The sequence below is a fragment of the Monodelphis domestica genome, chromosome 2 (genome assembly GCF_027887165.1).
Source record: "Monodelphis domestica isolate mMonDom1 chromosome 2, mMonDom1.pri, whole genome shotgun sequence".
Classification (NCBI taxonomy): domain Eukaryota; kingdom Metazoa; phylum Chordata; class Mammalia; order Didelphimorphia; family Didelphidae; genus Monodelphis; species Monodelphis domestica.
This window is the reverse complement of record NC_077228.1, coordinates 108,335,069-108,352,181: the sequence shown is the minus strand read 5'-3', so window position 1 is coordinate 108,352,181 and position 17,113 is coordinate 108,335,069. Positions and strand designations below refer to the sequence as shown.

General features: G+C 45.2%; 1 protein-coding gene across 11 annotated transcripts in view; it reads left to right on the top strand.

The window, feature by feature from the left end:
• Nucleotides 1–17,113, top strand: part of PLEKHA6 (pleckstrin homology domain containing A6) — a 243,471-nt gene that overhangs the window by 193,545 nt on the left and 32,813 nt on the right. For 4 of the 11 annotated variants that reach the window (XM_056815785.1, XM_056815784.1, XM_056815783.1 and 1 more), the window contains exons 7-10: nucleotides 3,780–3,922; nucleotides 5,187–5,726; nucleotides 9,951–10,467; nucleotides 10,990–11,076. In XM_056815785.1, the coding sequence (XP_056671763.1) occupies nucleotides 3,780–3,922; nucleotides 5,187–5,726; nucleotides 9,951–10,467; nucleotides 10,990–11,076 (1,287 nt within the window). Of the gene's footprint in view, nucleotides 1–3,719; nucleotides 3,923–5,186; nucleotides 5,727–9,950; nucleotides 10,468–10,989; nucleotides 11,077–12,500; nucleotides 12,555–17,113 lie in introns of all 11 variants that reach the window. The other 7 variants (XM_056815776.1, XM_056815777.1, XM_007481213.3 and 4 more) reach the window with 3 other exon arrangements.

The window sequence follows — 17,113 nt, the reverse complement described above, 5'->3', positions numbered from 1 at the left end:
CGGTCCTGGGAGATTTTCTGACCCAGCTATGTGAAGTCTTCTTACCCTGGCATGTATTTAAGTCCTTCTTAGTATTCCTGGTGGTGTTTGTGGGCGATCTTAAGCCCAGCCTCTCGGACTCCAGCTGTGTACCAGGCAAGGAGAGGAACAACCAAACTAAAGCATACTTTTGTGCCAGGACAGTGTCGGGACCCAGCCTCCCAGGGTCAACATTTGACTCTCCAGTGCCAGAGGATGCCCTTCTAGCATTTGCGTTGTGGGTTGCTAGGAGACATCATGAAGCTTATGGTGTTCTGAACTCCCCTTCTAAGTCTCAGGCCCTCCAGAATCACAGAGCTAGAACCAGTCCAGCCCATATCTAGCTAGGTATCTCCTCTCTCTAGAACAAGCCTTTACTTGCACACCTCCAGGGATGAGGAACTCACTCTCTTTCTGAGGCATCCCCATTCCACTGTTAGATAACTTCAAGTAGAAGTTTTATGAATTGTAATCTGCTTCTTGGTAACTTCTATCTACTGCTCCTAACTCTCCTTTTAAAGTCAGGCAGAACAGGACCAATCCCTCGTTCATAGATTCACAGATTGGCACTGGAAGAGACCTTAGTCTTGATGCTAGTTCAGCCTCCTCATTCTACAGTTGGGGAAACGGAGGCTTGCCTAAGTTCACAAAGTAGTCCCCTGGTCTCTCAACCCCAATTCCTCTGGTCCATTTTTGGGTGAAAGTGGGAGGAGAAATTCATTATAACAGAGAGACTTTAGCTGAACAGTCCTTGTTCCCCTGAGCTACTTTACAGCTTCCTCTCTTGCCTCTCAGGTATCCCTGATTCAACTAGGAGACTTCTCTGATCATTGACTCTCCATAGAATGTGAAGGAACCAAAACTATAGTGCTAAGTTTTGATAGCCAGAACCTTCCGTGGAGATAGTGGCACGTCCCAGGGAGAGATGTCCAGTGCCTGGGCTCTCCAAGATTCTACTTGTCCTTGAATTAGTGACCATTTGGATGCAGAAAGGAATGGGGGCTCTGTAGGCATACACTAGGCAGGAAGGGAGAAAATTATCTAATAGCACATAATTAGTTTCTGGTCTCCTGGGTGAGTGAGTGTGTGTGTGTGTGTGTGTGTGTGTGTGTGTGTGTGTGTGTGTGCGTGTGTGCATATGTGTGTCAGGTGTGAATAGAGGGAACAATTAATAGAACCCTCACTCCAGGGAGCCCTGGATCTGGCTGGGGAAATGGGAACGTGCTGTTTAACCCAAAACAAACAGTCCTGATACACACAGACACCCACACCCACATACACACTTGTATATACTCTCAAGCAGACTGTCTTATGCTCCCCACCAGACCTGTTCGGGTACGCACACCCACATATAGACCTAGTGGAATTAGCTGGAGACAGCAGGCATTTGAGAAATATTGAGTGACTGACAGACTGATTCCATAAGCCCCGGACGATTTCATCTCTTCTCTTCCCTTCCCCCCGACCAACACAGAGCCTCTTTAAAACCCAACGCAGAGAGAGCTCTGCTCAGTGGCCCACAAAGGGTCCTGTTTATGCCTATTCAGTGACCCTTCCCCAGGGAGGGGAGAAGAACAGAGACAGAGAGGAGGCTTGTCCAGCAGTGGCCACCAAGGGAACTCTTGGATCCTTAATAATGCAGAGTCAGGGTCTGCTCTTGCCCAGTCCAATGCCAAGTGGGTTAACCTCTTCCAGGCCTATGGAGCAAACCCTGGGAGCTGAGATGGCCTTTGGACAAAAGTCCATTAAAAAAAAAAAGTCTATAAAAGATGGCATCTCTTTACATTTGGAAAGGTTTTTTTTTTTTTCAGTCAACTGCCCTAAGTTTCCTCCCCCCCAAAATCCCTACAGTCTTTGGCATCTTTTTAGATAAGAGTTCTTTATCTTTTTGGAGGGTCCTAGATCCTTTTGGTAGTCTGGTGAAACTTATGAAATCCTTCTCTGAATAATAGCGTAAAAAAAAAATCCTCACCTTTGTTTTAGAATCCATAATAGAAGAGAGATAAGGGCTAGGCAATTGGGGTTAAGTGACTTGTTCAGATCACATAGCTAGTGAATATATTTTTAAATGTGTAAAATAAAATATATAAGATTACAAAGGAAACTAATATGTAGATATTGAAAGGTTTTTTGTAGAAACCAGTTCACAAACCCCAAATAAAGAACCCTTATTCTAACTCTGATCTAATTTTCCCCACACCCCCAGGTCCCACTCTAAATCATAGAATTTAAAAATATATTTAGTTTTAACTTTTTTTTTAAATTTTATGTTCCAAATTCTCTTCTCTCTAACCCCTCTCCCACCTACTGAGAAGGCAAGCAATTCGATTTATAGAATGTTAAAGCTAGGAATGACCTTAGAGATTATCTAGTTTAATCTCCTCATTTTGCAGATGAAGAAACTGTGGCCCAGAGAAAAGTACCCACATGTAGTAGGTGCCTAATCAATATTTAATTTGAATTTAATTGAAGTGACTTGTCCAAAGTCACTCAGGTAGCAAATGGATTAGACTAGTTGTTTCTGATGATCCTCCTAGCTCAGAGATGTTTTGAGAAGGAAAAAATGAGAAGTCTTCAGACTCCAAGCCCAGTGTTTTTTCACTGTTCCCTACTCTTTCCTCTTTAGCTATATTTTTAAACCCTTACCTTCTGTCTTAGAATCAATACTGAATATTGGTTCCAAGATTACAGATTGTTAAGGTCTAGGCACTGGCTTGCGCAAGGTCACACAGCTAGGAATTTCTAAGGCCAGATTTAAATGTAGGACCTCCTGTCTCTAGACTTGGCTCTCTCTATCCACTGTGCCACCTCTCTGCCTCTGACACCCTAGATTCGGACTCCTCCATCCAGCAGGCCTGTTGGTGAGCACTAATGGGCACAGCCTCTAGGAGATTTGTGCCACCCTAAAAGAAAATAGGGTCATGGTTAACTACCTCTCCTCTGCCCTTCTGCCGCCTTCCCTGCCCTCCTCACTCTTTCTCTATCTCCACTTCCACTACTAGTTCTCTTTTCCTCCTTTCTGGTGGTTGGTTGACCACCCTTCTTTGCCCATCCCTTCCCTACCCCTTGCTCCTTCTCTAAAGCCACCTTTCTGCTATTTCTCCTCTCCTCCCCTCTGGTGGTTGGTTGACCTGTTCTCTATCTCTCCTCCTTCTCAACGCGTGAGGATCCCCCTCCTTTGGACAGGAGCTCTCCTCCGGGTTCCCGCCCGCTGTGCCCGCCTGTGGCCACCGACTAGGTAGTATGACCCACCCTTTTAACAGTGCATGCCACCTTGCATGCCTGTGGTGATAGAGACCATCTTCCCTTCACTCTAATCCCCCTGACACTGGAGAAATGGTGCCATTTTCTTAGGTCTGTGAGGGACAGACTAGCAGTTGTCAGGCAATAGACTCTCCCTCAAACCCAAGGTGATGGTCCTTAGAGTAAAATATGGAATCAAATTGAAAGTGGGGGAAGTGGGCATGCTTAATTGTCCTGCCTGTGGCGTGACTTCCTATTGTTCCCTTAGGAAGGGGTGGGCAGATGGTTCATGTCCCAAAAGTGAGCTCCTGGATCTTAGAGTGTCTGGGATGGCTGTGGGTGTCTCCTCCCATCACCTCAGACCCCCATCATTTGTCCTGAACCCCAAGGAGAAGAATGGCCAGGGAATAACTCCTTTGCCTGCCTGCTTGGTGGGCTGTGGTCTCTCCTCTTTGCAGGTGACGGTGTGCTGGGCAGGAGAGGCCAGGGCCGATCCCACGAACTGCCTCTCCCTGCAGGCTGAGCATGCCGGGGTCCGCACCTACTTCTTCAGTGCTGAGAGCCCTGAGGAGCAGGAGTCCTGGATCCAGGCCATGGGAGAGGCAGCCCGGGTACAGATTCCCCCAGCTCAGAGGTCGGCCCCTCAAGCTGTTCGCCACAGGTAAGTACCACTGTTAAACCCTGGATTGGGAAGGAAAGAGGGTTGGTGGAAAGATGTCAAGGAAGGACCCTCAGGATCGTCCTCATTTTCAACCTCCTGACCTCCCCAGGACTACTGCCAGGGAGGTCTGCAGAGGTCATTTCACCCATCTGCCTACCTCTACTGCTTTTGAGCTAGCATTGACAGGGGAAAACCTGCCTCATGAGAGGTGATCCATCAGGTAGTACAGTGGATAGCACATCAATATTAGTTCTAAGGCAGAAGATCTAGACAATTGAAGTTCAGTGACTTGCTCAGGGTGACAAAGCTAGAAAATGTCTGTCACATTTGAACCCAGGTCCTTCTGACTCACTCTACTTAACACCTCTTAATTCTGGTGCCTTTTCTCTGCCGGTTATTCCTATTTTTCCTATATGTTACTTGTTTATGTAGCCTCAGGGAGATTCCAGTCTGATAGAGGAAATAGCTGCCAATTTGAGGAGCTCCTAGTCTGATGGGGAAATGCTAGTTTCTTCTGGGGTTAATGGGGGAGACAGACATAGCCATCACCCTCAGGGAGATTCCAGTCTAAGAGACTAGCAGACTTTGAGCCACTTACAGAGGAACACACTATCAAGGAAAAAAATGCTGTCTGGAGCCATGTTGAATATGACAAGCAGTGGTGTGCTATTTGGTATAATGTGGAGGCAGAGGTTTTTTAGCTATGTTTTGAAGGATGGGAGGAATGTGGGTTTGCAGAGAGGAGAGGAGAAGGAGAACTATGGGAATAACCAAGCTGTATGCTAGAGCAGATGTTCTTAACCTGAGGTCCATGGGCAGATTTCAGAGGATCTTGGATGAAAACAAGACACTTCATCTTTATTTCCACTAATCTTTAATATTTAGCATTTCTTTTAATTGTTTAAAATGTTAAATATTATAATTATTTTAATAACAAATATTATAGAACACAGAATACAATAAGTAATAAATTAAAATGTTTAATTCTTTTAAAATATTAAATATTTTAAAAATGTTAACCTGAGAAGAGGCCCTTAGGCTTCTCCCAGGCTACTGAAGGGGTCCATGAGATATGTTAAAAAGGTAAAGAACATCTGGGATAGAGAGCTGGGCAAAGGCTCCTATTTATATTAGCCTATGTAGCTGGAACAATGAAAGTGTGAGGCAGACTCTAAAAAGTCTAAATCCCACTTCTTTGGTCTTTTCTGTTTTTGTTGAGCTCTTCTTCCTTATCTTTCCTCTTTCTTTTCTAATCTTATATTAGCACTGGAAAGGGGCTGGATCTACTGACAGGGACTCCTTCAGCCTCCCGCAGCCTTGAGAAGCCGGACTCAGAGAATATCCCACCTAGCAAACACCACCATCATCACCATCAACCCCGAAACAGCAACCCCAAACCGGAGCCCGAGTCTAAGACGAGAGGGGAAGGAGATGGCCGAGGCTGTGAAAAGACAGAACGGAAGCTGGAGCAGCCAGAAGTCAAGAAAGAACCTTTGGTGAAAGCCAATGGTGTCCCGGCTGGACCAGAACCAGCACTGGAGCCAGGTAGCCCCTACCAAGAAGCCCCACGAGTGCCTACTGGTGGGGAGCGAGCGGCCCAACCTAATGGCTGGCAATATAGTTCACCAAGCAGGCCGGGCAGCACTGCTTTTCCACCTCAAGATGGAGAGAGCATTGGGCACCGTCGGAGCTTCCCACCCCGAACCAATCCAGACAAGATTGCTCAACGCAAAAGTTCCATGAACCAGCTGCAGCAATGGGTAAACCTACGTCGGGGAGTGCCTCCACCTGAGGATCTCAGGAGGTAAGGCCTGAATGGAGTGGGGAAAGGGTCCTCTGGGTGTCCACTAGTATCTTCTTTCTTAAAAAAAAAAAACAAAAAAAAAACACTACAAAACCCTTATCTTCTGATTTAGACTCAGTACTAAGTAGGATTTGAACCCAGAACCTCCCATCTCTAGGCATAGTCCTCAATACACTGAGCCACCTAGTTGCCCCCCACTCTTTCACTAGTGTCTTCTTGGGAACTGGGCCATGTTATTAAGTCAACTAGGTTTATGGACCCCACCAGCTCAGCCCAGACCCATTCTACTTTTTCAAGTCTATTTTTAAAATTTCAATTCCTATCCTTGATGGTCTCTCCCAAAGGGAAAATTAATTCTAAACCCTTTTCTCCAGGACTGGCACTGCCAAACTTATTACCAATACAACCTTTTTTCCTGAACTTCAGTTTTTTCACCTCCAAAAAAGCAGGATGATTATGCTATATATACAACCTCTAAATCATACTAGTTATTCTTCCAATTCTTTACCTAGGATTCTCTGATCTTGTGCTGCAACCTGCATGACCTTGAACAAGTCAAGACATTTTTCTTGGCCTTAATTTCCTCATCTGTCAAATGAGAGACTTCAGAAGTTCCTTCTAACTCCAAATCTATGATCCTTTGACCCTGCTTGGGACCATTTTTCTGGGCAGGCAAAAGAGAGACCAATCAGTGACTCCCCAGGCACCTGCATGTTTGGCCCTTGATCTGGCCTCCTGTAGATCTGAATGACCTTCTTAGAGGAGACCTCAGACCCCAGTTAGAGATACTTCCACTCTAGTGTGAACCCTGGGATCTGCTTCCATTCATGCTGAGGTGTAAATGAAGAATGTCTGAAATACTCTGGGGAGGCTATCTTTGCATTTAAAAAGAAGCCAAAGGAGTATAGTTTGAACAGCAGAATTTAGGCAGTAACAAGCTAATTGAGGATGTGTGTGGTGTTGGTATTCTGCTTGGGGAAAGAGTAGGAAGAAGTCCCTTGCCTGGCTCATGAAATAAGATCAGAGATTTACAGCTAAAAAGAACCTTAGAGATTTTCTAGGTGTGCCCTTTAACTTTACAGTTGATGAATTTGAGACACATGTATGACAAAGAGCAGAGCCATAGTTTAAACTCAGAGTCTTATGTAGATCTCATGCTTTTTGTCATATACTACATGCCACCTATATGTAAGGCTAGCCCTAGGTAGCGATTACTCCTTGGTGTTGGATATTTTTGTTGGTTATGATATAAAGGCAATCAGGTACTATCATAAACAGAGTGTCAACTTGGAGTCAGGAAGACCTGAATTCAAATATAGTCTCAGATACTTAATAGACCTGTGACCTTAGGCAGGTCGCTTAATTTTTGTGTGCCCTAGTGTTCCCATCTGTAAAATGGGGATAATAAGAATACTTCTTGGCACCCCACCCTCAAGAATTGTTATGAGGATCAAATGAGATGTAGACAAATAAAGTGTCGTCTTCACATTTTTAAGATCTAGTTCATGCTAGTTATTCTTCTTTTTCTCATCTCTAGTTCCTGTTTGTGGAAGATATGGAGTAGGTAGAGGGAAGGAGGAATAGGAGAATTGTGACAAAGCTCTTGCATCCTCTATTTCCTCATCTGTAAAGTGAGGAGAATAGATTGGATCAAAGAGTCCATAAGATTCTGACTTTAGAGTTGGCCAATGCTTCAGAGATAAGTTACCCTCCTTCTTGCTGTTCTCACTGGTTCAATTATTATCTATTCAAAGATGGCAGAATGCAAAAGCATTATGTGCTTGCTAAAGACCAAACTCTCTGTGCCAGGGATATAAAAGAAAACTGAGATAATCTCTCTCCTGAAGGAGCTCACATTCTGATTGAAGGACAGTGTAGCCACAGAGTGTATAGAGAGACTCCATGTCTTCAGGGAGCAGCAGAAGGGGAAAAGACAATGCCATAAGGATTTAGAGGACACTGTAGCCAGGCAAAAGATACTGGGGATCCCCCATATTATCAGAAGAGTGGTAGTTTGTAACTTCTTGCTATTGAAACAGTGTGAGTAGTCATGTCTTCCCCATAAGCAGAAGCCTGGTGGGCCTAGGAGCACCACCATTAAAAAGAGTAGATCTTGGTGGGATCTAAACTAGAGGCAGGCTGGGTCTTTGGGAAAAGGTTCCTCCCTCCAACCCCAACCCCTGCCCCCTGCCAATTTGGTTGGTTCTTCTCTTGGGTTCTCAGATGTGGATGGGTGTATTTTGGGGCTGGGGCAATAAGAACTACCCTCTGGGGCCTGGTGATTCTGAGTTTTAGATGGACAATGATGATTCCCAAAGCCTTATACCCAGGCTTAATCTCTGGAAACCTAGTCACACATCATCAATTTCAAAAATATGTCAAGTTTAAATGAGCTCATAATCTTCTCCTGCCCCAAACTCATCCTTCTTCCAATCTTCCCTCTTTCAGCTGAGAGCACCACCATTCTTCTAGTTACCTCAGTTTGTAAACTGGGAACTCTTCTTGAGTCTTCTCTTTCTCTCTCTCTCTCATCCTTCCACCTCCACATCTAATAATCAATGTCTTGTCAACCTTAAAACCACAGCATCTGTTGTCCTTTTTTCCAAACTGAGGTCTAGCATCTCTCACCTGAACTATTATGGTAGTCTCTAAATTGGGCCTCCAATATACCTCTCTCCAATATCTTTCCTCCATAGGGTCAAAGTCGCTTTCCTAAAGTGTGCTGATCTTCTCAAAGGCCACTGGCTTCTGCCAAAGCAAGGAGAGTTTGAGTTAGTTCCAGGAAAGAATTTTCTAGCAGGGAAGTTGATCAATTAACACTAAAATAGGTTCTTAAGGAATTTACGGAAGAATAACTCATTTATACTGGCTTTATAAGGAGAAAACTGTAGTGTGGAAGATAGAAAGCTAATCTTGGAGACAGAAATATCTGGGTGCAGATATTTTTAACCCCACTTCTGATATGTATTAGCTGTGTGATCCCTGGTCACTCTCTGACTGTAGGTAGCTGGGCTGTATTGGCAATGAGAGAGTTTTCATTGGAAATTCCCCATCCAGATGAAATCATAGGTTCAGTACAAAAGGAAATATATTTTGTGCTTTCTGTTAGCATAGTCCTTTTTCTTACAATTCTGTATGGCAGATGGGTAGTAGAAGTGATATTATCTCCATTTTACAACCAAGAAAATTGAGACCCAGGGAGACAGTGGCTTAACCCTGGGTCACACAACTCATGCCAAATCTAGAATTTGAACCTAGGTCTCTCTTAACTGAGACCAGCCATCTTTCCATTCTACTACCCTTAATCTGCATGTATGTAATAATATGTGTATGTGGAGACACTGTTTTTTTTCATTGTAAGTTATTTATTTAGTCAATTTAGAACATTATTCCTTGGTTACAAGAATCATATTCTATTCCTCCCTCCCCTTCCCATAGCTGACACACAATTTCACTGGGTATTACTTGTGTTTTTGATCAAAACCTATTTCCTTATTATTGATATTTGCACTAGGGTGATCATTTAGAGTCTACATCCCCAATCATAACCTCCTTGATGCATGTAATCAAGCAGTTGTTTTCCTTCTGTGTTTCTACTCCCACAGTTCTTCCTCTGAATGTGGATAGTGTTTTTTTCTCATAAGTCCCCCAGGATTGTCCTGGATTATTGCATTGCTGCTAGTAGATAAGTCCATTACATTCGATTGTACCACAGTGTATCCGTCTCCGTGTACAGTGTTCTCCTGGTTCTCCTCTCACTCTGCATCAATTCCTGGAGGTTGTTCCAGTCTTCATGGAATTCCTCCACTTTATTATTCCTTTGAGCACAATAGTATTCCATCACCAACAGATACCACAATTTGTTCAGCCATTCCCCAATTGAAGGGCATCCCCTCATTTTCCAATTTTTGGCCACCACAAAGAGCACAGCTATGAATATTTTTGTACATGTCTTTTCCCTTATTATCTCTTTGGGGTACAAATCCAGCAGTGCTATGGCTGGATCAAAGGGCAGACAGTCTTTTAGCATCCTTTGGTAGAGACACTGTTAACACATTTATGGATTTGCATGTGGATTGGAAGACTCCTTATTTAGAATAACTAGGCAGAGCCCTGGGGCTCCATGGCTCAAGATCAAGAATTCCTGGATTAGATGATCTCTAAGGTCTCTTTCCACAACAAGAAACTGGATTTCTAATTTCATCCCCTCTCTTTTCCCCCCAGCCCTTCTAGATTCTACCCTGTGTCCCGACGAGTCCCTGAGTATTATGGCCCTTACTCCCCCCAGTACCCAGACGATTACCAGTACTACCCCCCAGGGGTGCGCCCAGACAGTATCTGCTCAATGCCAGCCTATGATCGGATTAGCCCACCCTGGGCCTTGGAGGAGAAGCGCCATTCCTTCCGAAATGGGGGCAGCAATGCCTACCAGCTACGGGAGTGGAAGGAACCCCCTGGCTATGGGCGTCAGGATGGCACAGTCTGGATCCCCAGCCCTGCCCGTCAACCCATCTACTATGATGAACTGGATGCTGCCTCGGGTTCCCTTCGCCGCCTCTCCCTGCAGCCTCGTTCCCACTCCGTGCCCCGGTCACCTAGTCAAGGATCTTATAGCCGGGCTCGAGTCTACTCCCCTGCTCGGTCACCGAGTGCCCGCTTTGAGCGGCTGCCACCCCGAAGTGAGGACATCTACACAGACCCTGCAGCCTATGTGATGAGGAGATCTGTCAGCTCCCCCAAGGTGAGCCTCTTTGACTCCAGCCCTAACTGTTTAAGGGCTTTAAAGAACACCTATAGGGGAGACGTGAGGAAGGGGGGGGGGACAAAAGAGGGGATCTGTGAAGATAGATATAGGATAGGACAGGGATATGTTGAAACTGCTTGGTGAGGGACACCTAGGTAGCACAGTGGCCAAATCGGAACCCAGGTCCTTCTGTCTCTAGGCCTGGCTCTCAATCCACTGAGACACTTAGCTGCTCCTTAATAAATGTTTATTGATCGATTGAACGTTCATCTGCAGGGACCTTGCCCCTTGTGGTTGTCCAGTTACCATGCTTTGTTATGCCCTCTATATGGTAAAAGATAGAAGAAGATGCTTATTCTTTCAGGATTTAATCCCCAATTGTCAGGGAGAGAATTGCTAGCGTCCACTTCCACGTGGGCTCTGCTCTTAGAAGGGTAGGGAGGATGTCCTCAATTAGACATATTGCCGAGGGAGTGTGCATCATAATGATCTTGCCTCCTCATCTCCTTTGTCTTCTAGTATGATTACCTGGGTGACCGGAGGCCTGTCCCCGCAGGAATATTTCCTTACAACTATCCACCATCTCCCACTGTCCATGATAAAATGGTATGTTTCTCCCTGCCACCACCCCCTTCCCAAGATCTCTTTCCCTTCTTCCCTCCTACCTGCCCCTAACCTTAAAGGATGAGTTGGGACAGTGGTCAGACATAGCCTGGGCCTGATCCTGGACTCATCTGTCTCTTAGAAAGCAGCCACAGGATATCATCTCTGCTCTCCTCCACATCTGAGCCTAGCATGACTTGGCACAGAGGTCCCATTCTGCCCCTGTACAACCTACCCTTCCTTGGACCCTTGGGTGAATGAGTAAGGGAAAAAGCCTGAAGGAATTTTGAACTCCAAGGCATCTTACCCTGATATTTGCTCTCTGGGATATAAGAGAGGGGGCATAGCCTGGGTCACTGGTGATGGGGAGACCCAGAAAATCATTCCTAGGGCCAAGGCTAGATTGGCCTTGGACAAAGGGAATGAGCCATCCCTGTCATGCCCTGTCAAGATGGCAGCTCTCTGAATTATATCCCTATGACATCTGCTCCAGAAATGCCCACTATTGTATAATGTCACTTTAGGGAATATTAGCTTAAGGAGGAACTTTAGGGGCATAGCTGGTGGAGGAACTTTCTTCATATCTGGATCTCTTTGTTCCTCTCTCATTACTCCAGTTCTGTCCCTCCCTGGAATATTCTCTCCTGAGATTTCCAGTTGCCCATCCAATAAAACAGATGTTTTACCCAGGGGAGCAGCTTTGCCACTATGTGACAGCAGGGTCACCTTCAGTAAGGGCTCTTCACTCCTGTGGATCTGAGTGTCCCCATCTGTGAAAGGATAGGATTGGATTCTTTGTTTCTTCCCTAGCTTTAAGCTCCAGCATTCTTTATGCTATCAGAAAGAATTCCTTCCCCAAATCCCCCAGAAACCCAGTTCTGAGCCCACATTCCTCAGAAGAGTCCAGGAAGATAAGATGATATCTGCAGAACTCACAGGCTGTACAAGAGGGCAACAGGGGCTACCCAGGATGGGCCTATCCCATCCTACCCCAGACCTACTTGATTATCCCAGATTCCTCCTCCTGTATGGCTCACAGGCTCACTTCCCCTCACAGAAGACCCCAGGAGCCCTTGGGAGGGTGTGTTCACTTCAAGTCTGAGCATCCTGGGCATCCATCAGGCAAGGGGCAGCGTGGGTGGTCCTGACTCTGGGAAGATGGGCAGGAGGGCATTGTTGGGAGGGATAGCCTCCCTTCTAGTGGGGAGTGGCCTACAGAGAACTGCTGAAAAAATGCCTTTAAACATCCTTATTTTTTCTTCCCCTTGGCAAACCCCCTTCTGGAATCCCTCAGGACCCAGAGAGGCTATTCATTGCCCTTGCCCAACTAACACCTAACTGCTTTGCTTCTTCTTTTCTGTTGTTTTCCTTTGTCTTGTTCCTGTTTGTTTGTGTTGCTGTTGGGGGGCCACTTGGCCTCTTGGTAGGACGAACTTTTAGACCTTCACTTGCAAAGAAACCTAGAGTATTTGGATCAGCAGGTAGGCCAGAGCTGGTGCGTCCCTCTTCATCCTACTTCCCTCACCCCCTTCCTCCCCTGGCTCTTCCTCACCCTTCACTCAGCTGCTGCCTTCTATGTCCCCTCCTACTCCATCCCCACCCCTTCCCCCATTCCCCACCCTCCATTTTATAATCTTTGTTGGCATACCCAGGATACAACAAAGTGGCTGGTCTTTTTTTTTTTTTTTGGCTTGTTCCCATGCCCTTCCTCTTCAGCCCTTTAGGGCAGGGGGTGGTGGGGACAAGAGAGAAAAGCCATAAAGGATGATATAAATAATGAACACCACCTCCTGTTTGACCACACCCAGGCCAAGACAGCCCCAGAAGGCAGATGGTAATTTGTATTTTTCCAGAAGTAGAGAAGGGAGCAGCTGTGGCCTGAGACCTTGCAGAGACAACCTCAGACCCAGGCATGTGCCCAACCTGCCCTGGGGTGTTCCTTCTTCCTGTCTAGCCCTATCAGCAAAGACAAAGTAACAGTGACAGAAGATTTCCTTTTTCTGTTGGCCAGAGGGGGTCATCTCTGTGCTATGTCCCTTCGGCTGTGCCTCATCTCTGTTTTCCAAAAGCACACGCTAGAGCTGGTCTGACTAAGTTGGAAAGACCCAGAGTGAGGAGCCCAGCCTGGCCAAGTTCATCGCCACAATGTCAGCCACTAGACAATGAATGTCTTTGATGGCAGCAACTCATAAAAGCCATCTCCTAAGATTCAGAGGAGCTTCAGTCCCTATTGGTGGGTGGTGTGGCCACATGGACTTAAATCTCGGGTCCTTAAAATATCCCAAGAGGGGAAAACTCTATACTATGTCCCCTGAGGCCCTGTGAAATGAAGCATCTTGTTCTAGGCCAAATTTGGCAGAAATAGATTTGAGACTCAGGGGTCCTGCCTCCCAAGGTGCCCCTGTAGCCTCTTGTGGCCAAGAAGGTTGTAAGACCTCTTCTTGTCCTCCAGCTTAATTTAACAGGTATTCATGGAGCATCTTGTCCAGCCCAGTAAAGCTGGGGTGTCATATGTTAGAAGGATCTGGGGTCAGGAGTGGGGCTTATGCTTCCTTCTTGCAGAATCCCATGAAGGGCGGGCAACCCTGTGTTTGGGATCAGAGAGTGGAGGGTAAGGGATTCTCTCTAGAGGACTCAAAGATTTTGAACTGGGAAGGTACTTAGAGAAATCACCTATCTAGTCCCGTTGTTATTAAGCCATGGTCTAGGGTCCTCCTCATCCCAAGACCCTTTGGGGGGTCCACAATGACAAAACAATTTGTATGCAGTCAAGCACTCCTCTGACGTCTTTGGAGATGGCCATCTTTTCTGGAAGGCTATGCCAGGGACAGGCAAACCAGGTTAGATCCTTCTAGAGGTTCTTCCATTTGCTTCACTTCTCTGGGCCTCAGCAGTCCATCAAAGTCCTTCAAAGATGGGTCTAATTAAATTCAGAGAGGAACATCCCTAGAAGGCTAGCCATTTGGGGCTGAATATTTTCCCTCATAGCAGCTTAAGAAGATTGCCCACAAACTTTTAAAAGGGGTTGTCAAGTCATTAAGTGCCTATAATGTGCCAAGTATTGTGTCAAGTACCAGAAATGTAAAGAAAAATGAAAACAAATCCCTTCCCTTGAGGAGCTTACATTCAAATGGGGGAGAAAACAGGAAAATAACTATGTGCAAATGAGATATAGAATAAATTAGAGATCATCTCTGGGGCACTAATATTATGGGAGAGCAGGAAAATCTGCTTGAAGAAGGCTGAATTTTCATTGAGATTTAAAGGACTTCAGCTGTGACTTGAATGGTTATGAGCTGGTTGATGGTAGAACACACAGATGAGGATCTGATCTGTGTCTTTCAGGCTTTCTGAGGATGAAGGAGAATCAAAAGACTCAGTCCTTGCTCCTTTGGAACTCACATTCCTATTTCCACATTCATAAAGGGAGCTGGGCCTTGGCAAAGTGAATTCCTCTTTCCTAGCTTGTTTCCTCATTTGTAAAATAAGGATTACAGACTAGGGATTGGTGGTGCTCCAACTTTTTGGTCTTGGGGCCTTTTTATGCCCTTAAAAGTTATCAAGGGGGCAGCTGGGTGGCTCAGTGGATTGAGAATCAGGCCTAGAGATGGGAGGTCCTAGGTTCAAATCTGGCCTCAGACACTTCCCAGCTGTGTGACCCTGGTCAAGTCACTTGACCCCCATTGCCTAGCCCTTACCACTCTTCTGCCTTGGAGCCAATACACAGTATTGACTCCAAGATGGAAGGTAAGGGTTTAAAAAAAAAAGTTATCAAGTGCTCTACCTCTCTCCAAAGAGCTTTTGTTTAGATCTCTTGGTATTTATTGTATTAGAAATTGAAACATCTTAGTAGTATTATGAAAATAGGTTTGTTCCCTCAAAGGATCCAAAGATCCCAGGTCATAACTACTGATCCTAAGAAAAAGAAAGTAGATCCTTAGAAAGATGACTTCGCTTAGTACCTTCCCAGCTCTAAATCTTTGGGTCCTTTATAGAGAGTCCCCCAGCTTCCATTCTCTGATTCCAGCCCAGGATGCCCACCCTGCATGAGATTCTGCAAGGACGGAACATTAGTCCCACTTCTGACCCCCAAGTCCTTCTAATGTGACACCTGGAATTTTCTCCCCTTTGGCCCCATCTTTTTGGAACCCAGTGAGAGGATCAGTTACACCTCCTTCCTGTAACACTTCCTATGCTAGGACAAAGGCTATTCCATCAATCTGGATGCTTCTTAAAAACTGACTTTTCACATGCCCTGAAGATGAGATAATTGCTTGGAATAATGGCCTGCATTCACTGTTATTTCCCAAACTTCATTAATCAACAAAAGTGTTTGGAGCATCTACCTAATTTACAAGGCACTGTTAGCCAGGATCTTTTTGCAGAGAAATATTGAATCGGGTCAGAAGACCTGGATTTCAATCAACATTTTGCCACTGTGAAAGTCACTTAACTTCTATGGCTTCCACAGAGTTTCCTCAACTCCAAATTAAAGAACTAGATGATTCCTAATGTTTTTTTCCAGGTCTAAATCTCATGATCTCTTTTCTTGCTTCATTTGCCCCTTATATCCTCCCTAGAAGACAGAGAGAGCCAAAGAGGATCCCCTTTAGGAGGGAGAAAGAGATCCAAGGAGTCTGAGATGTCTAATATCATATATAGTGAGTCTGAGCCCAGAATTCCTCAGGCTCTTGACATTCATTCCAAAACCAGCATTTTTGCTTCTATTCCAACCCATCTCCCTCACTGAGATCAGTTAGAAGGAGAAGTAAGATGGATAGATGCCTAGAAGCAAATATTGATGGCCTTCTCTGAAGGTACTTGTTGCCATTGAGAGGAGATGGAAGCTTCGTTCCTTCCCCCTTCCATCTTTTCCTTGTACATATATCTATGTGTGTGTATATACACTATCAGACATGTTGTAGGTGCTAAATAAAAGCATGTTGTTTCATTTCTTGATCTTGCTGGGGGAGAAGAGTCAGAAAATCTCAATTCTGCCCAGGTTGAGGCATTGAAGAAGGGCTCCTCACTTCCAATCCCCACATTTCCAAAAACACATCTGGGCCAGGAGAGGGTAGGGATAGAGTTGAGGAAGAGGCCTTGTAGGAAGAGAAGAAAGCTTCAAGCCTTTTTTTCAGGGTTTTTAAGACTAGTGCAAACAGAGGGCAGCCAAGTGGATAGAACACCAGGCCTGGAGTCAGGAGAACCTGGGTTCAAATCTGACCTTGGACACTTCCCAGCTGTGTGATCCTGGGCAAGTTATTTAACCCCTGGTTGCTTAGTCCTTGCCCTTCTGTCTTAGAGTTGTTACTAAAACAGAAAGTAAGGGTAAAAAACCAACCAAAACAAAAGACTAATGTAAACATTATCTTCATATTTCTGCCTGCTGAGCTGAAAAGCAGATATGCCTTTTTTGGACTCTGGAATGGGGACTAAGCATGTTTTGAGTTAGAGGCAAAGGGTGTGTGTGAAGAAGAGGAAGAAATTTCTCGGAGGATTTCTCTATGATTTCAGTTCCAGCACTAGTACCTGACTACATGATTCCATGGAAAAAGCTCTGGATTGGGAGTCAGGTCTGGGGCTGCAAGGCCAGCTTTTCCACAAACCAGTTGTGTGACCTTGGGAAAGTCTCTTAACCTGCTTCTCCTATTTACCTCCTAGCTGCCTCCCAGACCTATTCCCCTTTTCCTCACCAGCCCCGCAACCTCCCTATAAAACTCCTCTGTCTTTGCTCTTTTATTCTTGGAATGATTGAGTTAAAGGGACACAATCAAGGACATTTCCTAATCTATTTGCTTTCTGATGTTTGTGCTCTGAAAATGTGCAGAGGACATCCTCATGCTTTTTTCTTGCTGTTAAAAAAAAATCTGGCAAGTTTTTCCCTTTCACATCCCCAATGGCCCTTGAAATTTAGAGATCTAGCAGGTAAAAATCAAAGGAAGCCTGCCTTCAGCTTCTTCCTAACAAAAACTAAATGCCATTTAATTGCAAACTCATTCTCCCTCCTGTTCTGAGTTATTTTGTGTCTCTTCATGCTTGG